At 40.6% G+C, this 22,376-nt stretch overlaps 1 protein-coding gene across 1 annotated transcript in view; it reads left to right on the top strand.

Moving 5' to 3' along the window:
- The window catches only part of LOC132989970 (chemokine-like protein TAFA-2), a 75,415-nt gene that overhangs the window by 25,045 nt on the left and 27,994 nt on the right, over positions 1–22,376 (top strand). Inside the window, exon 2 of the mRNA XM_061057926.1 lies at positions 17,368–17,468. Within this exon, the coding sequence (XP_060913909.1) occupies positions 17,369–17,468 (100 nt within the window). The 5' untranslated portion in view covers position 17,368. The remainder of the gene's footprint in view (positions 1–17,367; positions 17,469–22,376) is intronic.

The raw sequence follows: 22,376 nt of genomic DNA, 5'->3' as shown, positions 1-22,376 counted from the left end.
ACTACAAACCAACAGCAGCATCTGGAATTTGGTCTGGTAGCTGGAGAGTTGCCAGATCACTTCCTGAGCACTGCCGAGGTGCCCTCGAGCAAGGCACCAAACCCCCAACTGCTCTGGCGCTCTTTCATATGCAGCCCTCTCACTCTGACATCTCTCCATTAGTGTATGTCCATAGGATCCTGTTTGTGCATGTGTGTGTAGTTCAGCCTGTGTGTGAAGCATGTCTCAATAACAGAGTGTAAAAAGTCATTTCCCCTTGTGGGATTAATAAAGGCTATCTTCTCTTCTCTTTTCTTCTTCTCCAGACAGGCAGCAGCACAGTAAATATAGTATCCAACATGAACTGAGGAGAGTTTTTGAGACCAACGAGTTAGCAGGAAGGGAGTAAAGGGGGTTCATTAGGTCGTCACAAACATTACTCTAATGAATGAGAACTTGCTAACAAGTTTGCCATAAAAGGGTGACAATCTGGCGTAGTTTGTCCACAGCTTGCACCCAAGAACAATCAGATAGTGCTTGTTTGATGAGGACTTTTAATCCATGGATGAAAGCTTTACATCATTCTGACTTGATATTTCTTAAGAGTTAATAGGACCGGTTTCAAGAGCTTCTTGTAAGACCGTTATCTTCTTTATCCTTCTCTATGAGCAAGACAGAAAACGAAAAGAGACATCATTTCACCCAGCAGAAGAGCAAACACTGTTTGTCCGTCTGTCTGCCTCTCATTCTTGCCAGCCCAGCTGCTGATCTGCCTGCCTGAGTGGCTGCAGCTCTCCATTATCATGTCTGATGGAGGTGATGTGCACACAAGTCAATAGCTCATCCTGAAACGTTGGCAAATGTGATGGGAGTTACTGTGTGTGTGTGTGTGTGTGTGTGTGTGTGTGTGTGTGTGTGTGTGTGTGTGTGTGTGTGTGTGTGATAATGTGTGCCAAAACTCCACATCTGCCAGACTGTCTGGACGTGTAAAGAGGTTCCTGCTGAGAGGAATCTGCTATGACAAGATGTATTTTGTATGTTTAGATGCTAACATGCCTGTTCCCATATGACTCTATGCAGACACACACACACACAGTTTTTCTAATTGCATGTGCTTATTCATTTCTAGAAGGTGCTAAATGATTCCTGAGAAAATTCTGTTTTTTGCATGCCTCTGTATAGATTTGCACGTGAATATAACCAAGCCCATCTGTTGTTGTGTGTGCTGATATGGCAACTGCATCTGCGGGGAGCTGACTTGCACATTAGGAAGAACACACACACACCTAGAGGAACACATTCTGGATATAGCTAACAGCTCATTTGACACTGTAATTACAGCCAGTGATCATGGATCTGCTCATCCTCCCGCTTCCTCAGGGCGTCAACTGACCTCCAACAATATCACAGAGAGACAGAGATGGAGGGATGGAGGAGACGGCGGGAGGGCGGGGGGTAAGGGGAAAGGGCACATGGAGAAATAATAGGTTGCAAGCAAATATGGGATAAAGTGAATGAGGAGTGATATAGAGATTGGCAGGGTACATGTTTATGGGCCTGGGGATGTGTTTGTCTCAGATTGATTCATTCATGAGTCCATCCACGAGCATGTGTGTGTGTGTGTGTGTGTGTGTGTGTGTGTGTGTGTGTGTGTGTGTGTGTGTGTGTGTGTGTGTGTGTGTGTGTGTGTGTTTGTGTGTGATTTGTCCAGGCAGTTCACCTTCCACCACAGTATCCAGGTCTGACCTTACCTGCTGCTTCACTGTTGTATCATTAGGATGAGTTATGCACTATTATTGCTCTGCTGCTATCTGTGGCTGCAGGTTGCAAATACAACACACACACACACACACACACACACACACACACACACACACACACACATAAAATCAAAGTACACACAGACACACACAAAATCATTGTAACCTGTATGAAAACAGCATGCATAAGTGATGTGCAGCAGGCTGTGAGGTGAAATAGGAAAGCAGAGAATGATGTGGTGAGGAGGGAAGAGGACAAGGAAAGAGTTGAAGATTGTCTAATGCATGCAGCGTTGTGCTGAAATCTTTTTAGTTGCTTTTCGTTATCATGCAGGGTAGAAAACATCATTTAAACTTCATTATATCTTAATTATGAGCAACAACGATGCAGCTATTTATTTCTGCAAATAAAAAATAATACCAGAATACTTTGAGACAGTGGTAACAATCAAACAGAGCTGCTTTAACCGTTCCACTCTTATTCTCTTCTGCAATCAAATTTAACTCCTATTGTCATACCAATACGCTAAGGACTACGTTACTATAGGAACAGTGACTTCATGCGTACAGTATTGTTGTGCAAATAAATATTGACAACCGATTCCTTGCAGTATTCCCAGCTTATTATGTGTCTGACAGTTTACAGAGTGTTGTTTATCTGTGCAGCTCCAGCAGCACACTCGCACAGGACAATGCACTTTTGATAAAGGCTTGGCCTAATTTATGGAAACCAAAATGCAAAATGTGTTGTTTTAGTCCAAACAGCAAACCATCATTTGAGTGTACTGAAACATCATCTATGCAGCGTTCCAATTTATTTAACATTCTAGCTAAAATCACTAATCTCACATTTAACCAGGCTGTTCAAAGCTGCTCTTTACCTTAAAGATACTTCCTCTCTGGTGCATATTTTTAGGGACTGTTGGCAAAAAAAAAATTTGGTTGAGGATGTGTATGTGGATTTGTGTGTGTATGTGTGTGTGTGTGCATGTGTGTGTCGGCAAAAGCCTGTTACACATGGGCCCACTGGGACCACCCAAGCAGATGCTGCATTTACAAAATTATGCATTTAGGGCAGAGAAATAGGTCTGAAGCAGGGAGTTTATGAGAGTTACAGAATGAGACCAAAGAGGACTGAAGCCATCAGTGAGACGCCCTGGTGTCATCTCTGCGATGTGTTTCTATAACAGACTCTGCCCTGTATTAACATTCCATGCACTTGTGCAGATGGTTTCACACTAGGGACCCGGGGCCCGGATCCGAGTATGCTTGACTCCAAAGTTTGTTTGATCAGTGTGAACGCAAACGTGCCGTTATCGTACCGTGCTCGGTTACTGTGCGCTAGTCCTCTTGAATTCATGTTTCCTCGATTGCGGTCTGCAGGAGCTGTAACGCAATTGTGCTCAAACAAGGAAACAAACTGCAATATGATGGTCTCAACAGCTCCTTTTGCTAAAACAAAAATGCCATATCCGCACAGCACTGGCCCGTTCGTCCTCTGAGCTGCATGGTGCATGTGGACGTAGGAAGAGGGTCGCTGTTGGCGTCTCAGATATAACAAAAACATCCTCAGTTAGCAGGATGGACTCAATCGACTAGTGGTTGCCATGGTTGCCTCTTTTCTTCATGATTCTTGGCAGATTTGCAAACCAACTATGTGCATACGGCCACGTGCTGTATAGGACTGTGTACATACACAAGTGCACTTGAGCACGGAAAGATGTTACTACTGTAATTTGAACGCAGACCAGCGGGGGAGAGGGGAGGGGGTCATGCTCGGGGCACAGTGCAAAAACAATAATGCCTTATGAGAAATCGCCCTTAACCATCTCTACGCCTCTTTCAGTAATCATTAAAGATTCTGAGAGCAGCATGGACACTAATCATTCAATCCTGCCTGTCATCTACCTATCAAAGATAATCATCTTCTCTTTCTCTCTTCCCCTGACCTCTGACCTCAAAATCAAGAGATTTTTGAAATCCCTAATATAATTTTTACTTGCTTACATGAACTTCGACCAGCAGCCCTGGAAGTTCTTCACCCATTAGTCCAGTTCTGGATGAGATTTTGTTTGTCTGTTTGCTACATTCTTGAGGCTTCCAAAATGCAGCAGCTCCTATTTTTCCCCAACATGCCTTTTACGAAAAAATGCTCACTGTGCTTTTAAGGCTGTGTGTGTGTGTGTGTGTGTGTGTGTGTGTGTGTGTGTGTGTGTGTGTGTGTGTGTGTGTGTGTGTGTGTGTGTATGTGTGTTTTCCTCAGTGGCAGGTGTTGGTTTCAGCAGAGTGTCTGTGAGTGTCGTCCTGTGGGGACAACCTCTTAAAGCGAATGTGTGTGTGTGTGTGTGTGTGTGTGTGTGTGTGTGTGTGTGTGTGTGTGTTTGTGTGCGTGTGCGTGTGTGTTTGTGTTGATGTGTGTGTGCGTGTGTTTGTGTGTGTGCATTGGTGTGTGTGTGTGAGTGTCCTTAAAAGCCATTTCAGTTCACAATCTCCAGTGAGTAACATGAGAGGTATAGCAGGCTCTTTTATTTTAACGTTTTCTTTTTCATTTTTTTCATCCGAAAACATTAATGCAGACTGGAATGTCTTTTTGATTGCAACACAATGTCAAACCTTATCTGTAGAACACCAGACAAGCATGTTCAAAACACTGCTGTCCCCAATATAAATAGCGGCAATAGGAAAAAAATATCAACGTTTTTCAGACTGTGTTGGACTTTTTATCATAAAGGCTGTCACATTTGCTGAAGTACAAAACAATAGAAGCTAAACACGTGTAACAGGTCAGTAGCTTTTTTTATTAAACTTTTAATCTACTGTTTTTATCGGTGGCTTTGACTGCCTTTAATACACTTTTTAAAAAGGCATTTAAGTTAAATCCCAGATGAGCAGATGATGATGATTGAGTCAGTGCAGCTTACAGTAGAGAGTCCAATTATTTATTTCACTTCAAAGTTTTGTTGTTAATGATTTGGTCATAGATGTATAAAAAACTTCTAGTCACAATAGAGCCCTTGCTTTAGATGCTTCTTAGCTATTTCCTTTACGTTCTGATGTACTATAACCTACTCCAGTACCACAGTTGCTCATCCCTTTTGGCTTTGGCAAAACAATTATTGCTGACATAAATCCATACGGAGTGTGCCTCAAACACACCATTTAAAATTGTGGATAAGAACCATGGACTGTAAATATTAATGGACGAAGCCTGAGTGACGTCAGCCATCTGTTACTGCAGGGGGCTCTACAGGCTCATCAGCAGCTACCAGCCGCCATGCTGGAAATGCTGTCTCAGCCTAACTTTCAGTCAGCCTAACCACAGGCTGAAGGCTGGAGCTGAGGCGGGTTTTAAGCCTCCTGGCGAACCGTTACATCGCACCCACCTGTCAATCATGTCAGCTACATCGCTTAACTGTGGAAAACCTGTATCGTTTATAAAATCAAACGATAAAACCCGCTTGATAAAACCGTTTAAAAACAGAGAGATTTATATATATATATGTTAGGTAAAGTGGTCTTATACTCCAGCTTTAAATTAAACAGAAACAAATGAAATCCTTATATTTGAGAAGCTGCAAAAAGAGAATGTTCTAAAGTTTGGCAAAAACATGTCTACAAACATAATTTAATGTTTAGTTTTTAAAACTCCATCTCTACATACGGCACACATACTGTACATATTAGGAATGTGACACAAAACATTACCGATGAAGAAAAACATAGAAAGTGGTAGTCAAGTGCAGGAGAGATAGTGCTGTCCCTCTGGAAACCACAGTGTTATAAAAAATAAGTAAGGAGTCACAAGAGAGAGGGAGAGGGTGCTATTACCGCTGGTCACTTTCAGCTGTCTGTCATGATATGAGGAAGGTGGTAGATGGTAGTTTTCTGAGAGCCTCTGACCGAAGAGGTTTCTTATGGTCCAATTGAGACTCCTACTGAATCACCTCATTCCTGAATACTTGTTCAATTCAAGTCAATTCTTTGGTTTAAAACTGATTCTATTTTAACTGTTGTTCTTGCTGCTGCAGAACAACCTCTATATTTGTCAACAAAGGCTTATTGCACTGGACGGATTTCCACTTCGCTCATCTAGCACTTAAATAATCCCAGCCAAGAGGCTACAAGAGTCAATAGGCCTGGATTGAAATTGAATTAAAGAAGCCATTTCTTCCCCCTGGATTATTTTCTCCTCTGCGTTCCCCCATGCCTGACGCTATCCTCTCTCAGGGAGCGCACAGTGGAGGCCATTTACATTTTGCTTTAATATATTTCCTATACTCCAAAGCTCCCTGCTTTGCATTTGTTTATTTAGTTCAAAGTGTTTTTTCTCTTATTGCCCAAGAACCTTGCTCAAAATTGAAGTGTAGTCAAAATGTGATGGATAAATATGAAAGGCTTGGGCTGTGTATTCTATGGAGAGAGGGACTTTGATGTTATTTTTGCAGTGTTAAGCCAGCTTATAGTGTAGACCTCGCCTTTAGGTGAGGGACGTTTTCTCTTTTATTGTCTGAAGCTGTTGGACTTGTGGGTGATAGAAAAGGCTCAGACAACATAACTGCATTTACCACCTGGATGTGCACTGTCAGCAGACAGACTCTGCAGTCGTGTGTTGTTTCTGTATTTGTATGTGTGTGTGTGTGTGTGTGTGTGTGTGTGTGTGTGTGTGTGTCTTTGTTTGTGTGACCTGGGGATGTTTTAGGGAGGGGGGCTGTGTGCTGTGTGTCATGTGTTGACGATGGATTAGTAGTGACATCAGGATCGTACCTTGCGGTCCACTGAGTTCTCCAGGTTAGCACAGCGAACGCAGGCGGAGACAGAGCAAAAAAAAAAAAAAAAACCATGAGGGGGCGGGGGCACACACGTGTTGGAGCAGTGGCAGGCAAAAGCTCGATTTGAAAGATGTGAATGTCAGGTCTGTGATGTGCACTCTGCTCGAGTCGTAGAATACAGTTAACTAGTCAACGAGTGATAAGAGGCTGCAGAATGGAGTGGGAGAGAGCCAAATGCCTGCCACTCCTCATTTTCTCTCCTTTTTCTTTCAACCTCCCTTCCAATTTCCCCTGACACCCCCCCTCCCCCCCCCCCCACACACACACACACACACACACACACACACACACACACACACACACACACACAAAGCTTGATAAATTGGAGGCTTAATTTAGAGCCACAGGCTTTCTCCACAGGTCGCATGGAGTGAATTTATCCACAAAAGCCAAACTTTGGATATCATTAATGAAACACACATGAAACACACACTCATGGACACACATACACATTCACATGCTCCTTGCAGGATCAGGGAGGCCTAATCAAGCTGAAATCTCCCGAGGTTGCAATTAGGTCCAGAGAGGCTCAGTCGTAACTCTGGCTACAAAACAAACCATTAAGACTCAAGAATACACAGATTTCCTCTGACAAATCTAACTATTATTGTGTTCCATCCATTCACATTCGTCTGCTGCTGTGTGCTCACTCAGCCACTCAGGACATTACGCTTATTAATACCACTGCAGAAATTACACACAGGTCACGTACACTATAGCTGCTTTGCATGGCTTATTTTCTTTCATACGGCAATACCGTCTTACTGGTTCAAGAAAAACTAGAAACATACTGTACTGTGTGTGATATCTGATGCAATTAAGACACAATATCAATGTTATTTTCAACACCTTGTTGATCTGGATAACTCATGTTAAGTGTTATTGTCTATCTTCAGCCACTGTGTGTACCTATATGTGTTTTAACCGTTTAGAAAAACGTTTTCCCTGATACATATTAGGACTTTTAATTTGAAATAACATCAGATAGAGCTTCATCAATCCCAAAGGACATTTTAGTGCCAGGTTACTCCACCTTTAATAGTCAAAATAAGAGAAACCCAAATCAGCATCAATAATACATGAAACACTATAAACGCTAAGTGTGTAATAAAGTGTTCAAAGGGTGAGAGTAACGTTCAAAGAAGCCAGGCCTGCAATAGAATAAACACGAGTATGCTAAGTTAAGCCACAGAGCTAAATAAACAGTAATGGCATTACTGGCAGGAGTACTGACACTTCAGACAACCCCAAATGTATATAGAAATCAGTGTAAGGGCAAAAGAAAGCCGATCAAAAAGAGGATTAATAATAAAATATGACCAATAGAAAAAGCCTTCTTATCAATTAGAGGACAAAAGAAACCGAACCCTGTCTCCAATTCAAGCCTGCCTCAAACAAAAGCCCTTTCTCACCCTTTGCCTTGGACATCAATAATGGCTCGAATGAATAATATAAAGAAATACTCAACCCTAACTACTTGTTATTATCCAGTATCTGAGTCTTGTGCATTCTTTATATTAGTGGAGAAATTATATTTACATGGACTTGACAAATCTGGTTATACATGTCTGTCCATCCTTGTTTCTAATGATCTGTTTGTAGTTGTGTCTTAATTAAGTTGTGTACCAACACAGAACCTTTAAAAAAACTGTATAAGTTGTTTACATGTCACAGGATTCCTTTTTCTATCAGAAAACTTCCAGCAGCATTTACATGTTTTCAACCAGGGTAAGAGCTTTTATAGATTTCTGAAAGTAGGTGATGATGTTAACGTGCAACACAACACCCTGATCATAACCTAAAAACTAGTGTGTGTAAATGCACTTGGTGTTTAATATATTTGATGATGAACTTAAGTATTGGACATTGACCTGAGTTAAATGCTATCTATGCCAACCAATGTATGTGTGGTAAGTTCACCCACAACCTCAGATTTCATAGTTGTGGGTCGGCTAAAAGTCACAGGATTATCAAAAACATTGGATGCTACGTCTGGGGACCGTGAATGTCTGCAAAAAGACTTGGAACAAACATCCAACATAGCCTATATGTTTTGATCCAAACCAAAGTGGTGGGCCGCCTAACTGAGCAACTGGCAGTGCCATGCATAGATCTAAGCTCAAAACAAATCAGCATAAACCAAAAAACAAAGTCACAATCAAAAGTTTTTCTCCTTGGCTCAGGCTAGCCAGGATTTCATTCATTTTTTTATCCTGAACATATTTGAAATATCAACTTCTCTTCAACAAGGAGAAAGAAATAATGTGTAAGTTAGGAGAAGCACATTTTAGTACATCAAAAGGAACGCTTTAAGTCATTCTATATTCTTATTTCACAGCCAAAGTACTTCATATAACAACCAACCAGTGTGTCCCCCAAATCATTCATAGACTCATGATAATAAACTAATAGTGTACCTCCAGGGCCTTCCCTCATCGTAGTACAGTTTGCTTTTGTTCTTCCCTTGTGTCCCTGTCCTTGACTCAGTGTCCTTTTCTTTCGTCTTTATTGCCTGTTCAGATCAGATCAGAACATCAGTCAGTATTGTCAGTTTTCTTTTGACCTGTGACTGTGAATATCTCAGCAAGCTACTTTAAGAATACTGAGGACCTGAGCAGTGGTACAACTCCACATGTGCCTGAAAAAGTCATCTTTGGAAAATTCTCAGACTAGTCAATACCTATTTCTGCAATTCTTACATATGTACTGACAAAATGATACTAAACAATGTAGAAAACAGTACAGTGCTGGGGATATTTGGTTGGTTTAGTTGTTGTCCAGCTCATGTTCAAACTGAGTTTTTTTTTAGATTTTTAGAATTAAAGGAAAACTAGACATGAAGTTATAGGGACTGAATGACTGCACAGTCAAATTACAACCTGCATCATTTTATCTGGTGTCACAGAGACTTCATAAAGAAATAATAAATAATACACATTGTAAGTCTGCTAGTGTTGTATTATAAGTTCAAATAGGTACAGTCGCAATGAAATAGCAGAGAGATTTAGGGTGGCTGTGGCTCAGTTGGTAAAGTCAGTTTTCTCTCAGCCGGAAGCTTGGGGGTTCAATCCCCAGCTCCTGCGGCAACATGTCTGATGTTTGCTTGGGCAAGACACTTAACCCCAAAGAGCTCCCGTTGCTTCGTCGGCAGCATAGGCATGTGTGTGAGTAGTCAGAATACTCGAAAAGCGCTATACAAGTTGAAGTCCATTTACTATTTACAATAAATGAGGGTTTAAGGGCAATGCTGTCTGATATCTGTCTTTAATTGTAATGTTTTTTGTTGTTATATTTCTCTGACAGTTTTTTGCAGAAGAAGATTTTTTTAAATGATTAAAAAATAAATCAACAATACTATTATAACAGGAGGTTAGGGCAGTCAACTCTCTTCATAAAACAATGATTGCTAAAGCATTTGGAGTGGGCCAATCGAGCTCAACACACTGATGTTTCCGCCGCTCTCTGTCAGGCTGTCTGATTGATAAGGGAAGACCCTGACAAGCCGGTACAGATACACAGCTCATTTTTACAAATCATTCAGGTCTGCTTACAGATAACAACGAGCAGTATTTATCTACCTTCTGTCTGTTTTTGCTTTCCAACACCAAACACTGAGTCTACTTTTGTAGTGGTTTTCAGACTGGTTGTTTATTTCATCAAAGTTCAGTTGACAGCTTTTTAACAGAATCAAACAGGTGAGTCGTCACAATTTATCTTATGTGTGCAACTTTATACCCAATTACATTAAACTCTCAAGTTTGTGCTATGGCACAGATTAAAATCATTTCTTAATATTTATTTAAATATACTATTTTTTTTCCCTTAGAAGGTGTTTTGTAATGACACAATACTTCTTTAAAAGTTGCATTCCGGTTAATTGCTGCAGATACTGATAGTGAGAGTACAGGCATTTAACTCTCCAAATTGTGGATATCTCAGGGAATGGAAACTCCTTGAATATTAATGCATTTCCACTACATTTTCTCCCTGACCGTAGGGATCTCAATATGCCCATGAGATGTCTGTCCGGTTTTAGCTATGATGCACACAAACACACGCCTACTCGCATACACACACAACTACAGACTGGAAATATATAGCGGGGAAGCTGATCAGCCGGCTGGAGAGGGAAGGACATTCCAATGGGACTAATTAAAGGGATGGAACAGACTGCAGAACCCATTGGAGACCACCACCCGTTCTTCAACTCCATCTCTCGCTATTTCTTTCCTTTCTGCTGCTCCGTGCTGAGTTAATGAAAGCTACAGCATGCAAGGTTAGAGGACACAATGTTGCGTTCCTTCCTGTAGTCATAATGGTGGGTATAATCAAAAGAGTGTTGGCTTTGCTATCTGACATTCACAATACCTAGCAGGGCAGTTTCCATCACATATGGATAGCAAAAGCATGCACACACATGTAAAGAAGTGTAAACACAAACAGTTGGCATACGCAAAAGAAAACCTGAGCATTTTTAGAATTCTTTACAAGAAAAAGTGGAGTTTGTGTGTGAGTGAGTTCACATGAGTCACTGAGTTTGATACTGATGGAGAGGTGAGCTGTTTAGAAGCTATTGATCAGAACCCTGTGTTCCTGTGCAATCAGACATGCACACACAACCACAAACACACTCAAAGGCACACAGACACCCACACAGCTTCCTGCCCCGTCCTCCTTTCTCACATTCTCTCTCTCTCTCTCTCTCTCTTTCCCCGCTCCTTTCAAATCCATTTCTATATCACACACCCACTCGCTCTGCGGCAGACAGACCAAACAACGAGGAAAAATGAAGTGGCACTGCATCATCCCAAACACTGCTGTGTGTCTAAATGAGCCAGGGAGGACGCGAACGAAGTCTCTGCTTTGTTTGCTAATTATTTGCTATGAGCAGAGCAAAGGAGCGGACACGAAGAAAAGGGGGCAAGTGGGCGGGAGGAATATGCAGGGGAAGAGGAGAGATGAATGGTAGAAAAGATGTAAAGCGACAATAACATATATGTATATATATATATATATATATATATATATATATATATATAAAATTCCATATATGTGTGTGTGTGTGTGTTTGATGCCCTCTAACCAGAGAAAGCCTTGGCTCAGCCTGTCTGGCTTTGCGGCTTCTCCCAGCTCTAGAAATGCCTGGCTGCATGGCCAGATGACTCACACAGCCAGCTAAGAAGTCAAGCCAGGGCTTAACACACACGCACTTCCTCATGGCAAAGCTCTTACACACATCCCCTCGCACGCACACAAACACACACACACACACACACACAGCTATATGCCCAAATGCATGTTCACAAATAACACACCAGCACACACTCAGTCAGACCCGATCAGGTGTGTGTATAATCTCATCGGCACTGAGCTAATCTGCACAGACTCTCAAGCAAACCTGGAAAGTTTGGTTTGTTTTACTTACATCATCAGATCGCTCCTCAAAAGTGTTGAACAACTTTTTCTTCAAAAGTCGTTGCTAGAAAAGTTCATCAGACCACATGAGAACTACTAGTATCCACACACTGGTGAGTGGAATGCATAAACTGTATGAATATTGGATTTAGGCTATAGTCACCCATTGGTGTCTGGAATTATATGAAACCTCAACTTCAGCAATTGGCCACCCCCATGTTGGTTTTCTGGAGCCAGAAGTGATTCTTTTTGGAAGAGAGGTTGGTACAGGAAAAAAGATAAAGGGCTGAAAAACACCAACGTAACAAAGCTAAACCACAGGTAGCTAATTCAGTAGCACTTAGTATTTATGTGGCTCACAATTTGGGCGCAGAGTCCAGAGAAGGTGGATTATGTTGCTTGATTATACATACTAGGTAGGATTTGGGTGTAAGATGAATGGAACAAATCAAAATGTCCGATCCTGTTACCTTTAAGAGCCAGCTACGCCTGTAGAGTGTGTTGCTAGTAACCAGAAAGTAACTCATTTCAAATACTCAAATTACTTTAATTAAGTCCTTTTGTTCAGTATGGGTATATTTTCAAGTCTGTACTTTTACTTGTACTTAAGTACTCATTACATGATGTCATCTACTTTGTTACTTTTGATTAAAATTGAGTACAGAGTCAAATTTGTATTGAAGGTGTGTACGATTTACAGGGATTTATTGGCAAAGATGGAATATAGTACTTTTGAGCATGTTTTTATTGAATTGAATTGAAAGATGCAGACACATGTTTGCAATCTTAAAGCTCACCGCTAGATGACACTAACTCCTACACACTGGTACTTAAATAATCAAACCATTCATCTGCTTTTTTGTAGCTAATACGGCTATTTGATTGTAATTGGGCCAATGAACCACTTGGTTAGGTTTAGGATCAGACCATGTTTAGCGTGGCAATAACTTTGTTATGTAATGTACGTCATGTGACGTCACTGAAGCGACTCACAACATCGCATGTGTGTTACAACTGTGAATAACATTTTGGTTTCATTGTACATGAACCTCAGTCTTCTGGATGAAAGTCCATCCATCCACTTCCACTTCCACTTCCACTTCCACTTCCTCCGTCTGTGGACTTTCTCATTGTTTATACTACGTCAACAGCCTGGGGCATCTCATACAGCCACAATGACTTTACATTGAAGTCACTTGAAAAGGCCGGTGCGTCACTTTCAGACATGAGCGGGTAGCGTCCGTGTGAGTCGCAGAAGGGTGATGACACATCGTTTCTATGTGATGAGAATGAGATGGGCTGTTTTTTTAGAGGTGACCGTGAACACTGAACATAAGAGTACAGGAGGTGGAAGAAATTTAGATGTGAATGTCTGCCATTTACACAATGATGAAGGATTAACAGTTAAAAAGTGACTAACACTCTGAGAGGTTTTTGAGAAGTTGGTACTTCTTAAATAGTTTGTTGTACCGGTACAGTGCTTGTACTTAAGTACAGATTTTCACCTCTGCTATTTACACAGTAGATTTCAGTTTTTATTCTGAGATAGACCGAACTACAGCTGACTCATTTAATTTGATGTTTTCTATGTTTAGTCACATACAACTGGTTAATTATGTTGCCAGTCTGAGTGTTTATTGAAAGGACCGTTCTTTGCCTCCTCCTGAAAAAATTAGTAACAGAGCCCCCCAAACAGAGAGAGAATACAAGTTAACATCCCGTTTACACCAGTTTGGGTAAAAGCTCCCTCTGTCAAGATATTTAAAGAGAATCTACTCATGAATTTCCAGAGTGTGCAGTAGTTAAGAGACGTTTGATTTTTGAAGGAAATATCCAGCACCCGACACCTCAGATACATCCACAACCTGTTTAATTTTCATGTTAACATGACTTCTTTGAGCTAAAACAGCTTCTTAAGTGTTCCTCATGTTGTATCTTAGTCCCGTGAGTTTGGTTTTGCTTTGTTTATCTCCTGCAGTCATTTATTCACGTATCTATTCATGTTACAAGCTGGAAAAAAGGGGGGAAAAAAGCTAGTTTGTCTGCTGTGGAAGTTTCCGTCCTGCTGAGTGCTCAGAATATAAAGTGCTTTAATCATATGCATCCCTGCTCACCACTTCAGTGTAAACACCTGCCTGCATTTGGACAGAGAGAAAGACACACACACACACACACACACACACACACACACACACACACACACACACACACACACACACACACACACACACACACACACACACACACACACACACACACACACACACACACACACACACACACACACACACACACACACACACACACACACACACACACACACACACACACACACACACACACACACACACACACACACACACACACACACACACACACACACACACACACACACACACACACACACAAACACAAACACACAACAAGAGATTTGTTCCTGTGTGTGTTTACTCACCGTTGCTGTCATCCCATCCAGATAATACAATTAAAAAGAATTGATATATAAAAAACTTTATTGCTAATAAAAAACATGACCTGTGGTTGTTTTGATTTTTTGAGGAATTATTTGTTTTGATGTAGTTTTTTCATTAACAATTCATTGTCATTATGATTAGTATGGGTTATTGTCTTGGTCAGACCTGAGCAGGCTGTAAACACTTTGAACTGCTTCAGTTGGATTATTGTAACGGATGCCATCTATTTCTCATCAAGTTTATACACTTTTACAGTAGGTTCAGCACTGAACAGTGAACATGTAGAACATGAATCATCTGTTTGTTTTACTTTTTTTTTTTTTTTACTTTTGAGCTGTCAGGTTACAGAATTGAACAGAAAGCTTGTCAGTCTGAAAGCAACCCTCTGTCATCCCTTAGTTTCTCTCTCGCTGTCACTCAACATCTCCCTTACTCTGAATGAGCTGAATGAGAGCAAAGCGGTGCTGGAGATTGGTGTAAATGCTTTTGTTTAAGCTTGTACATGTATATCAGTGCATGAGTGCTTTTAGAATAATGTATGGCAATGATTGCAAGGCTCTTAAGCTAAGGCTAATATGCAATTACAGTTCATGCTAACATGGTAATTAAAGCAGGTATAATGTTCACTAATTCTCCATTTAGATTCAGCATGTATGAATGCTAAAATGTGCTTGTAAGTGCTGGGCACCAAGTACTGATGGGAATGCCATTTATGTTTCAGGTATTTAAAAAAAGAAAATTGATCTGATGATGGTTGCAATCTTTGTTGCAGCTGCTTTTACATGTCTGTAGGAAATCATATGGCAATCAACTAAATCGTTTTCAGAATTAGGACTGGGTATTGTCAAGAACCTCAAAATTCAATTTGACTTGATATTCTTTGGGTCACGATTAGATTCAATATAATTTAAATCAGATATTAATCAATATGCTTGGATATTGATTCAGTTATACAACGGAAATGACAGTATGGTGGAACCCACAGTGCCCCCACAGGAATGGAGCTTCATTACAATTTAAATAATTGATTTCAGGATTTTTGATATTTTAGACTATTTATTTCATTCTTGACCGAAGTGGTCAATCAACCAATTGAGACACCAAAAATGAAGCTGTAGAACCAAATGACTTACATGATTAAAAGGTGAAGAAATATGAAAATACAAGCTACAGGAAAGAGCAGAACGTATAACCAAACATTTGTTGTTACAAAAAAACAAGGGAGGTGACGAAAATGAGAAACATCTCCAAGCAAAAAAAAGTATCTGACAATGATGAAATCACCTTTGGATAAAACGTGATGGCATGATAGGTGGTGATGGCTTGTAAATGTTAGGATCTGCCTTTGGCTTTCATGTCCTAAAGTTCCTGAACCAAATACCCTTCATGTGAATTTACCAGAGTCTCATTTTTACATTCCTTTCTCCCTCTATCTCCCCTTCTGTTTAAAGATGTTTATTTTGTTACAACCACAATAACTAAAAAATTGGGACGCTGTATAAAATGTAAATAAAACAATGTTATGATTTACAAAGCACTGAAACTCTGTATTTAATAGCACAAAGGAAACATGTCAGTGTTGAAACTGAAAAATGTCATTGTTTTTTTTTTTTTTAATTATAAGCCCATTATGAAACTGATGTTGTGAACACGTTTTAAAAAGAGGGAAAGATGGTGGCAACAAAGGCTGGAAAAGTTGTGAAATTATTTTAAAAAACCCAGAATTGGAACATCTCAGAAATGAGTATTGTTAATGTCAACCTGTTTCACCACTCTGTGAAAGACTATGCTGGCAAACAATGCAAAATGCAAGAGATAATGTACAGTAAGTGGGCATGGTAACCTTCCAAGGCAAGGAACATTTCTGAAGGTGGCAATAACCACCACATATACAGGTTTTGGAGCAACATATGCTTCCAAATGGACAACTTATTTTTCAGGAAGGGCTTTGTGTATTTCAGCGAGACGATGCCAAACCACATTTTGGTCGTATAACAACAGCATGGCTCCGTAGTAAAAGTGTCTGGGTGACAAAATGGCCTTCCCGGAGTCCAAACCTGTCACCCATTGAAACTGTTTGGAGCATTAAGAAGCCTAAATGAGACATGGGAGACCTTGAACTGTTGAACAGCTCTAATGCTACATCGAGCAAGAATGGTAAAACATTCCATTTACAGAATTACAGAAACCGGTCTCCTCAGTTTCCAAAAGGCTTAGAAAGTGTTGTCAAAAGATAAAATGATGTAACAGAGAGGTAAACATGATTCTGTCACAGCCTTTGGGAAACTTGTTGCTGGAATGGGCATATCATTATCATTTTCATTTCTGGCAAAACATGTGCAGTTGGGTGTGGGCGAGAATGTGATTTGTCTTCTTGTTCCAGACTAATAGTCTACAGCCATTCCAGTGGATCTCTGGGGCCGTGTTAAGTTTACAAATAAACTTAACACCCAAAGCCCAAAAAAATGGAAATGTATGGTTGTAAGGAAAATTCAGGGGATGACTTAAGTTATTAGAAAAGATTAGGTTCATTATCTTGGAGCCACGAATGTACCAATGCACAAAGGAGATATTGAGATTTTTCAGTGGATAAGTAAAAACTTTGATCTGCTGATGTTGCTAGAAATGGCAACAAATAACACAAAGTCATTTGAATTTATCTTTTGAGCACGATGAATTCTCGTGAAAAAAGTATTATATCATTCCATCAGTAGTTTTTGAAGTATATCTGTCTAGAGAGACAGAAACATTTTCCTCCCAGAGCCCAGCTGCTTGCAACATTTAAAGCATCATTAGTAACATGGTTGAATAAAGTCATGCACCACACATTATACTCTAATTATGTATTGTATTAGTGTATTGTTTGTGTGTATTCTCTAATGGAGCTTGTGTATTTGTTGTCTCTTACAGAATGCGGGAACGGGGTCCTTGCATTTGTGGAGTAGGCGTGTGGAGTCTACTGCTGTCTCTCTGCCTGGCCTCCCTCACACACGCACACAGGAGCCACACAGGTAAGAATATATGTGTGCCTTTCTGTCATTTTGTGTGTGAGTGCACAGTATATATTCCTGTCACTGGGTCAGTGTCTGTGTACAGCATTTATGGTATTCGATTTATTGTGGATTACCACTGCTGGCAGCCTTTGCAGCCAATTTCTTTCCACATGTTGTAAAGTTGCAGTGAATAGGCCCTGTGCCACCCGAGGGAATCTAGAGGTCGGATTCACTACGAAATACGAGACCACAGAGACTGGATGCCAGGAAGAACAACCGAAAAAAAGTTCTTTAATAAAAGAAAGGGGAATAGGAGTAATCCAACAAGAAAGGTCTTCTCAGTTTAGGGGCTTTCATGTCTTTGCAGTTCTATCAGAGTGGGGCAAATCTCCAAAATGCCTGCAGGTTACAGCGCAGACAGAGCGAAGTGAGCCTTGTGGATTAGAAATCCCTGGTTGTGTGGTCCTCCTCCCATGTGGGCCAAGTGGCTGAGTCACTAGCCCATGGGCCCAGGAGCCCAGGAGCCCAGGGGCCCAGGAGCCCAGGAGCCCAGGGGCCCAGGGGCCCAGGGGCCCTCTATCACTACTTCCCATTTCTTTTCTCAGTGTGAAGGTTGGGTATCCTTGCCTCTGCGGATCATTGTGTGCGACCCTGAAAATGACCTTCCTCTGGGAAAAGGGCTGTAAGAGAGCACCTGCTACCTGTATGTAAATAAGAGCTTTTTATGTCCCTGAGGCCATGCTGATCACGTATTCACATTCATGCTGGAAAAAATGAATACCAATATCTAGCTGCATTCTTGTGAAGCTTTGAATGTTTAGATTCTGTTGAAACTGCGAGAAGGGACACTGTGATTAATTAATTGGCTGCATTTTTCAAAAATCTTTTTCATTACAACATGGCTTGCTATGAAACATTTTGACCATGTGAGATCAAATTCATGAAACTTACTTTCAGTTAAGTTATAGCTCCACCTGAACAGTCGAATGAATTCCAATCCACCAGTTCTGCCATAAAGTCTTCTTCATAATGACACTGTCAGGTTGGTGTTTAATTAACTGTATGTTTAAGAACTGAGGTGTTTTACAGAAACAATCCCCCTCAATATAATGTTCTAACATACAGGGCCTTTAACCATTACCTCATCAATAATCAAATAAAAAACAGCTATATATACCAAGTGAAGATAGATTTGTGTAAAAACTTCATTCTTAATTCTTGATGTTGTTTCTCAATAAGAGAACTCTTTCTATTGAGAACTTTTGACTGTCTTTGGTTGTACATTTTAAGCTCTTCTAACCTGAGGATTGAGATATATTTCAGTTTAAATAATTATTTAAGGGATCAAAAACTACCCTGATATTCTGACATGGTCATTAAGCCAACTTTTCTTTTTTTTTTTGAAAGGCTGCTCTCTTCAAAAAAAAAAAAAAAGAGGCCAAAAAAAGACCAGACTTACATGATAGAAAACATCTCTTACAAAAAATATGTAAGTGACAAAGAAAAAACATCCTAAGGATAAAAACAAAATGTGATGATAGCGGAGTCTGTCTTTGGATTTAAGTAAATATGATAGATGGTGATGGCTTGAAAATGTTACACTCTGCCTTTGGCTTTCATGTCGTGATGAAGTGGCATGCACCAGCTGCCCTTCATCTGAACCTGCTGTCTTTGTTTGTTATTGTTGTAAGTGTGTAACGTCACTGATGCTGCTGCGGTTGCTGTATCGCACATCCACACATCTGCCACACACCAGTGTTCCATCACAGGATGACTGAAAGGAATTTGAAGGATGAGTGGAAATCTTTCATTTTTAATACAAAGGATCTTAGAAAGATTGTAGACTTTTCATTCTGTCAGAAATCACATCTGGAAGACAACAATGTTCGTTGTGAGTGAAAGTGTGTCCTTGCTGACTGTAACTCCCTACTGTATAACCAAAGCCCAAGTTACTGTGTGTGTGGGTGTGTGTGTGTGTGTGTGTGTGTGTGTGTGTGTGTGTGCTTATTCTTTTTGTGTGTCTTCTCAAGCTGCCAAACATGCTTGACAAGGCAAGGGCAAACGTTTTCATAAATGGAATGATGGCGAAAAGACGTGAATAGAGGAAGGAGATGCTTTCAAATTGTGCCGTATCAATGGGCTTTCAATGAAGTGCTGATGTCTGCAGCAAGCAATGGAAACACTGAAAACACCAGGTGAGAGGGAAGAACAACCAAGTCAAGAGATAGCATGAAGAGGTCGTGAAGTGAGGATTCTGTCGTTGTTGTTTATTATACTATCCTACAAAAACAGCAGCAGTTGTATTGGTGTTGATATTTTGGATGGACACGTTGTTATGAATGTGTGTGTGTGTGTGTGTGTGTGAGAGTGTGTGTGTGTGTGTGTGTGCGTGCGTGTGTGTGTGTGTGTGAGACTGTGTGGTTGTGTATCGTCTGCGTGCTCCCGTTAATGGGTGATTGATTGTGGAGTAAGTTGTAATCAGGGAATTACAGCCTCATCCAGTTGCAGGGTGTCTGAGTGGACGAAAAACAGACGAGTAATCAGATAATTACTGAATACAATCCCTTAGGTCATTTCAAGGTCGATGCTCTAACACATACAATACACACACACACACACACACACACACACACACACACACACATTTCCAGACACACATGTAAATTGAAGTACATTTTACGTGAACATTATTTGGCAAAGGGAGTGAAAGCCAGCTTACCATGAAAATGATTTCAGTGCATGATGGCGGCTGTATTTTAAAGCCTCCTTACCTTCTTTCCTTCATTTCACTGAACTATATTCTAAGCTGAGGTTACATCAAAAGTAGTGTTAAATTAAGGGTTGGGCTATATATCAAATGATTTCTTCTACAAAACTGTCAGAGGTAATGTGGAGGACTTCTTGCTGTAAGCTGTTTTGCACACATTTTTTCAAATATTCAAATAATATGGTGCACCTGCTGCACTTTAATGGATGTTGTAACCTCGGTTTTTCTAGCTTGCTCTGGCCATCTTGTATTTAAAATATCGGTCATATCAACAACAAGAATAAAGTGAAAAACACTTTTCTGAACTCAATTCATCCACGTTTGAATGAGTCACGCTGGGCTTTCAACTCCAAAATTAACCTATAAGTGGGAACATGAGACACTAAGAGCCAACTAACTGCTCAGGCTGTCAAGGGGAAACCGAAAATATATGATGGTTCAATCACATTTTATTTTCTGAACAGTTTGAGGGGGAAAAGGTTCAATCAAACATGATTTTCCTGCATGCTTGATTAAGAGTTTTTTGGCCCTGACACCAAGCCTTTATGTGTGTGTGTGCTTGTGTTTGAAAGTATGTGTGTATGTGTTCCCCTGCCACCAGCTTAAGAGGCATAAGCTGACAGGACAGCTGTGGTGACCTCAGGAGGATAGTTGAGGGGGCTGGGAAGTGGTGAAAGAAGTCTCAGCATGTGTGTTTGTTCTGTTTTGTGCGCGTGTCTGCCTGCCTTGCTTCTGCTCACCTTTTATTCTCTAGATTTGTATCTTTCAGGCCACAACAGGAACAAAGATGCCTCCGCCTTTGTCATCGGCGCTTCTCCATCTGTTCCACCATCCATCCTTCTGTCTTATTTTCTTATTCGCATACTTTGTTATACACATCACTTCACCGCTGTGTGAAAACTTTGGGCTTCATACCCTGACCACGGGGCTCTAACACTCTTTGAGGACTGCAGATCGCCTGCAATAAAGATATCTTGTTTGTAGACAAGGCCTTGGTTACATGTCTCAGTGGCTTTGCCAATAGTCTTGGAGAAACGGCTTGGCTTGGATTTTGAAGTTAAGCGGACCAGCGATTATGCTGATCACTTCAACACACACTGTCGAGTCATTGATTCTCAGTCCATGGGCTGCAATCTCCATACATCGCCTCTGATTAGAGGCTACTCGGAATTTAACTTACTCTGAAAGGCACTCTGTCTGCCAAGAAGAGGGAATATGGATGTTAGAACAAAGATGTATAAGGATGCTAAGATGTGCTAAACCACTCTCGCACAAGCTCAGAGGGACATGTGCATGCAGTAATGCACGCAGACAGGCCTGCAGTAAAAAAACACACACACACACTAACAAATGCATAAAAAAACCTTACATGCATGCACACTCAGAGGCTTTCTAATGTGATGTGTGAAGACAAGCTGTCTGCCCTCCTTAGAGCCGGCTCCGCAGTAAAGCTGCACCCCATGCCTGGTCTACAACAAGCTCCATATGGCTTGTGAAAAATTCAAGCTGAAAATTATGAAAGCAAAATGTTTCATGCGGACAAACATCACCAGAGTTCCCCTGCACTTTAAATTTGCTGGTCAAGAGACAGAGAGAGAGTTTGTCATTGTTCATGTGTGCGTGAGAGGGAAAGAGAGGCCAAATGAATGAAGCCAAATGAATCAGTACAATGGGGTTGATATTCAAAATTGCAAAGTTATGCAAGTGTTAATGAAACCAACGACACAGAGGAATTAGGTTCATGTGGCACCTAACAATGTCTGTTGCATGCTCTGAAAAGTGCTGAGTAAGGACTGCACCCTCTATCACAAATAGAAGCTCTCTGAGATAAAGTGACAATGGTTAAAACTTTATTTACAGTTTGCAGAGTAACGATGTTCTTGATTTAGAGTAGCACTATTATAGTGTTACGATCATTTGTGTTTCTGAAGAAAGGTCGTTTCCCTCTCTTCTCTTGCTTTGTGTGTGAAAAAAATGTGTGCAAAAATACTCTGCAAATGTGCATTCATCTGAAGTATGTAGAATAAACTTGTTGAAGATTTTTTTTCAAGGCAGAATAGATGTGGTAAATTACTTAGTTTTGTTTTTTTCCAAGAGTTATCCATTTGCTCTTGACTTGTATATTTGTTGCCTTGAGATGATATAATGATCAGCAATGT

Source organism: Labrus mixtus, chromosome 15 (genome assembly GCF_963584025.1).
Source record: "Labrus mixtus chromosome 15, fLabMix1.1, whole genome shotgun sequence".
Classification (NCBI taxonomy): domain Eukaryota; kingdom Metazoa; phylum Chordata; class Actinopteri; order Labriformes; family Labridae; genus Labrus; species Labrus mixtus.
Note: the sequence above shows the minus strand (reverse complement) of the source record. Positions and strands in the feature narration are given on the sequence as shown.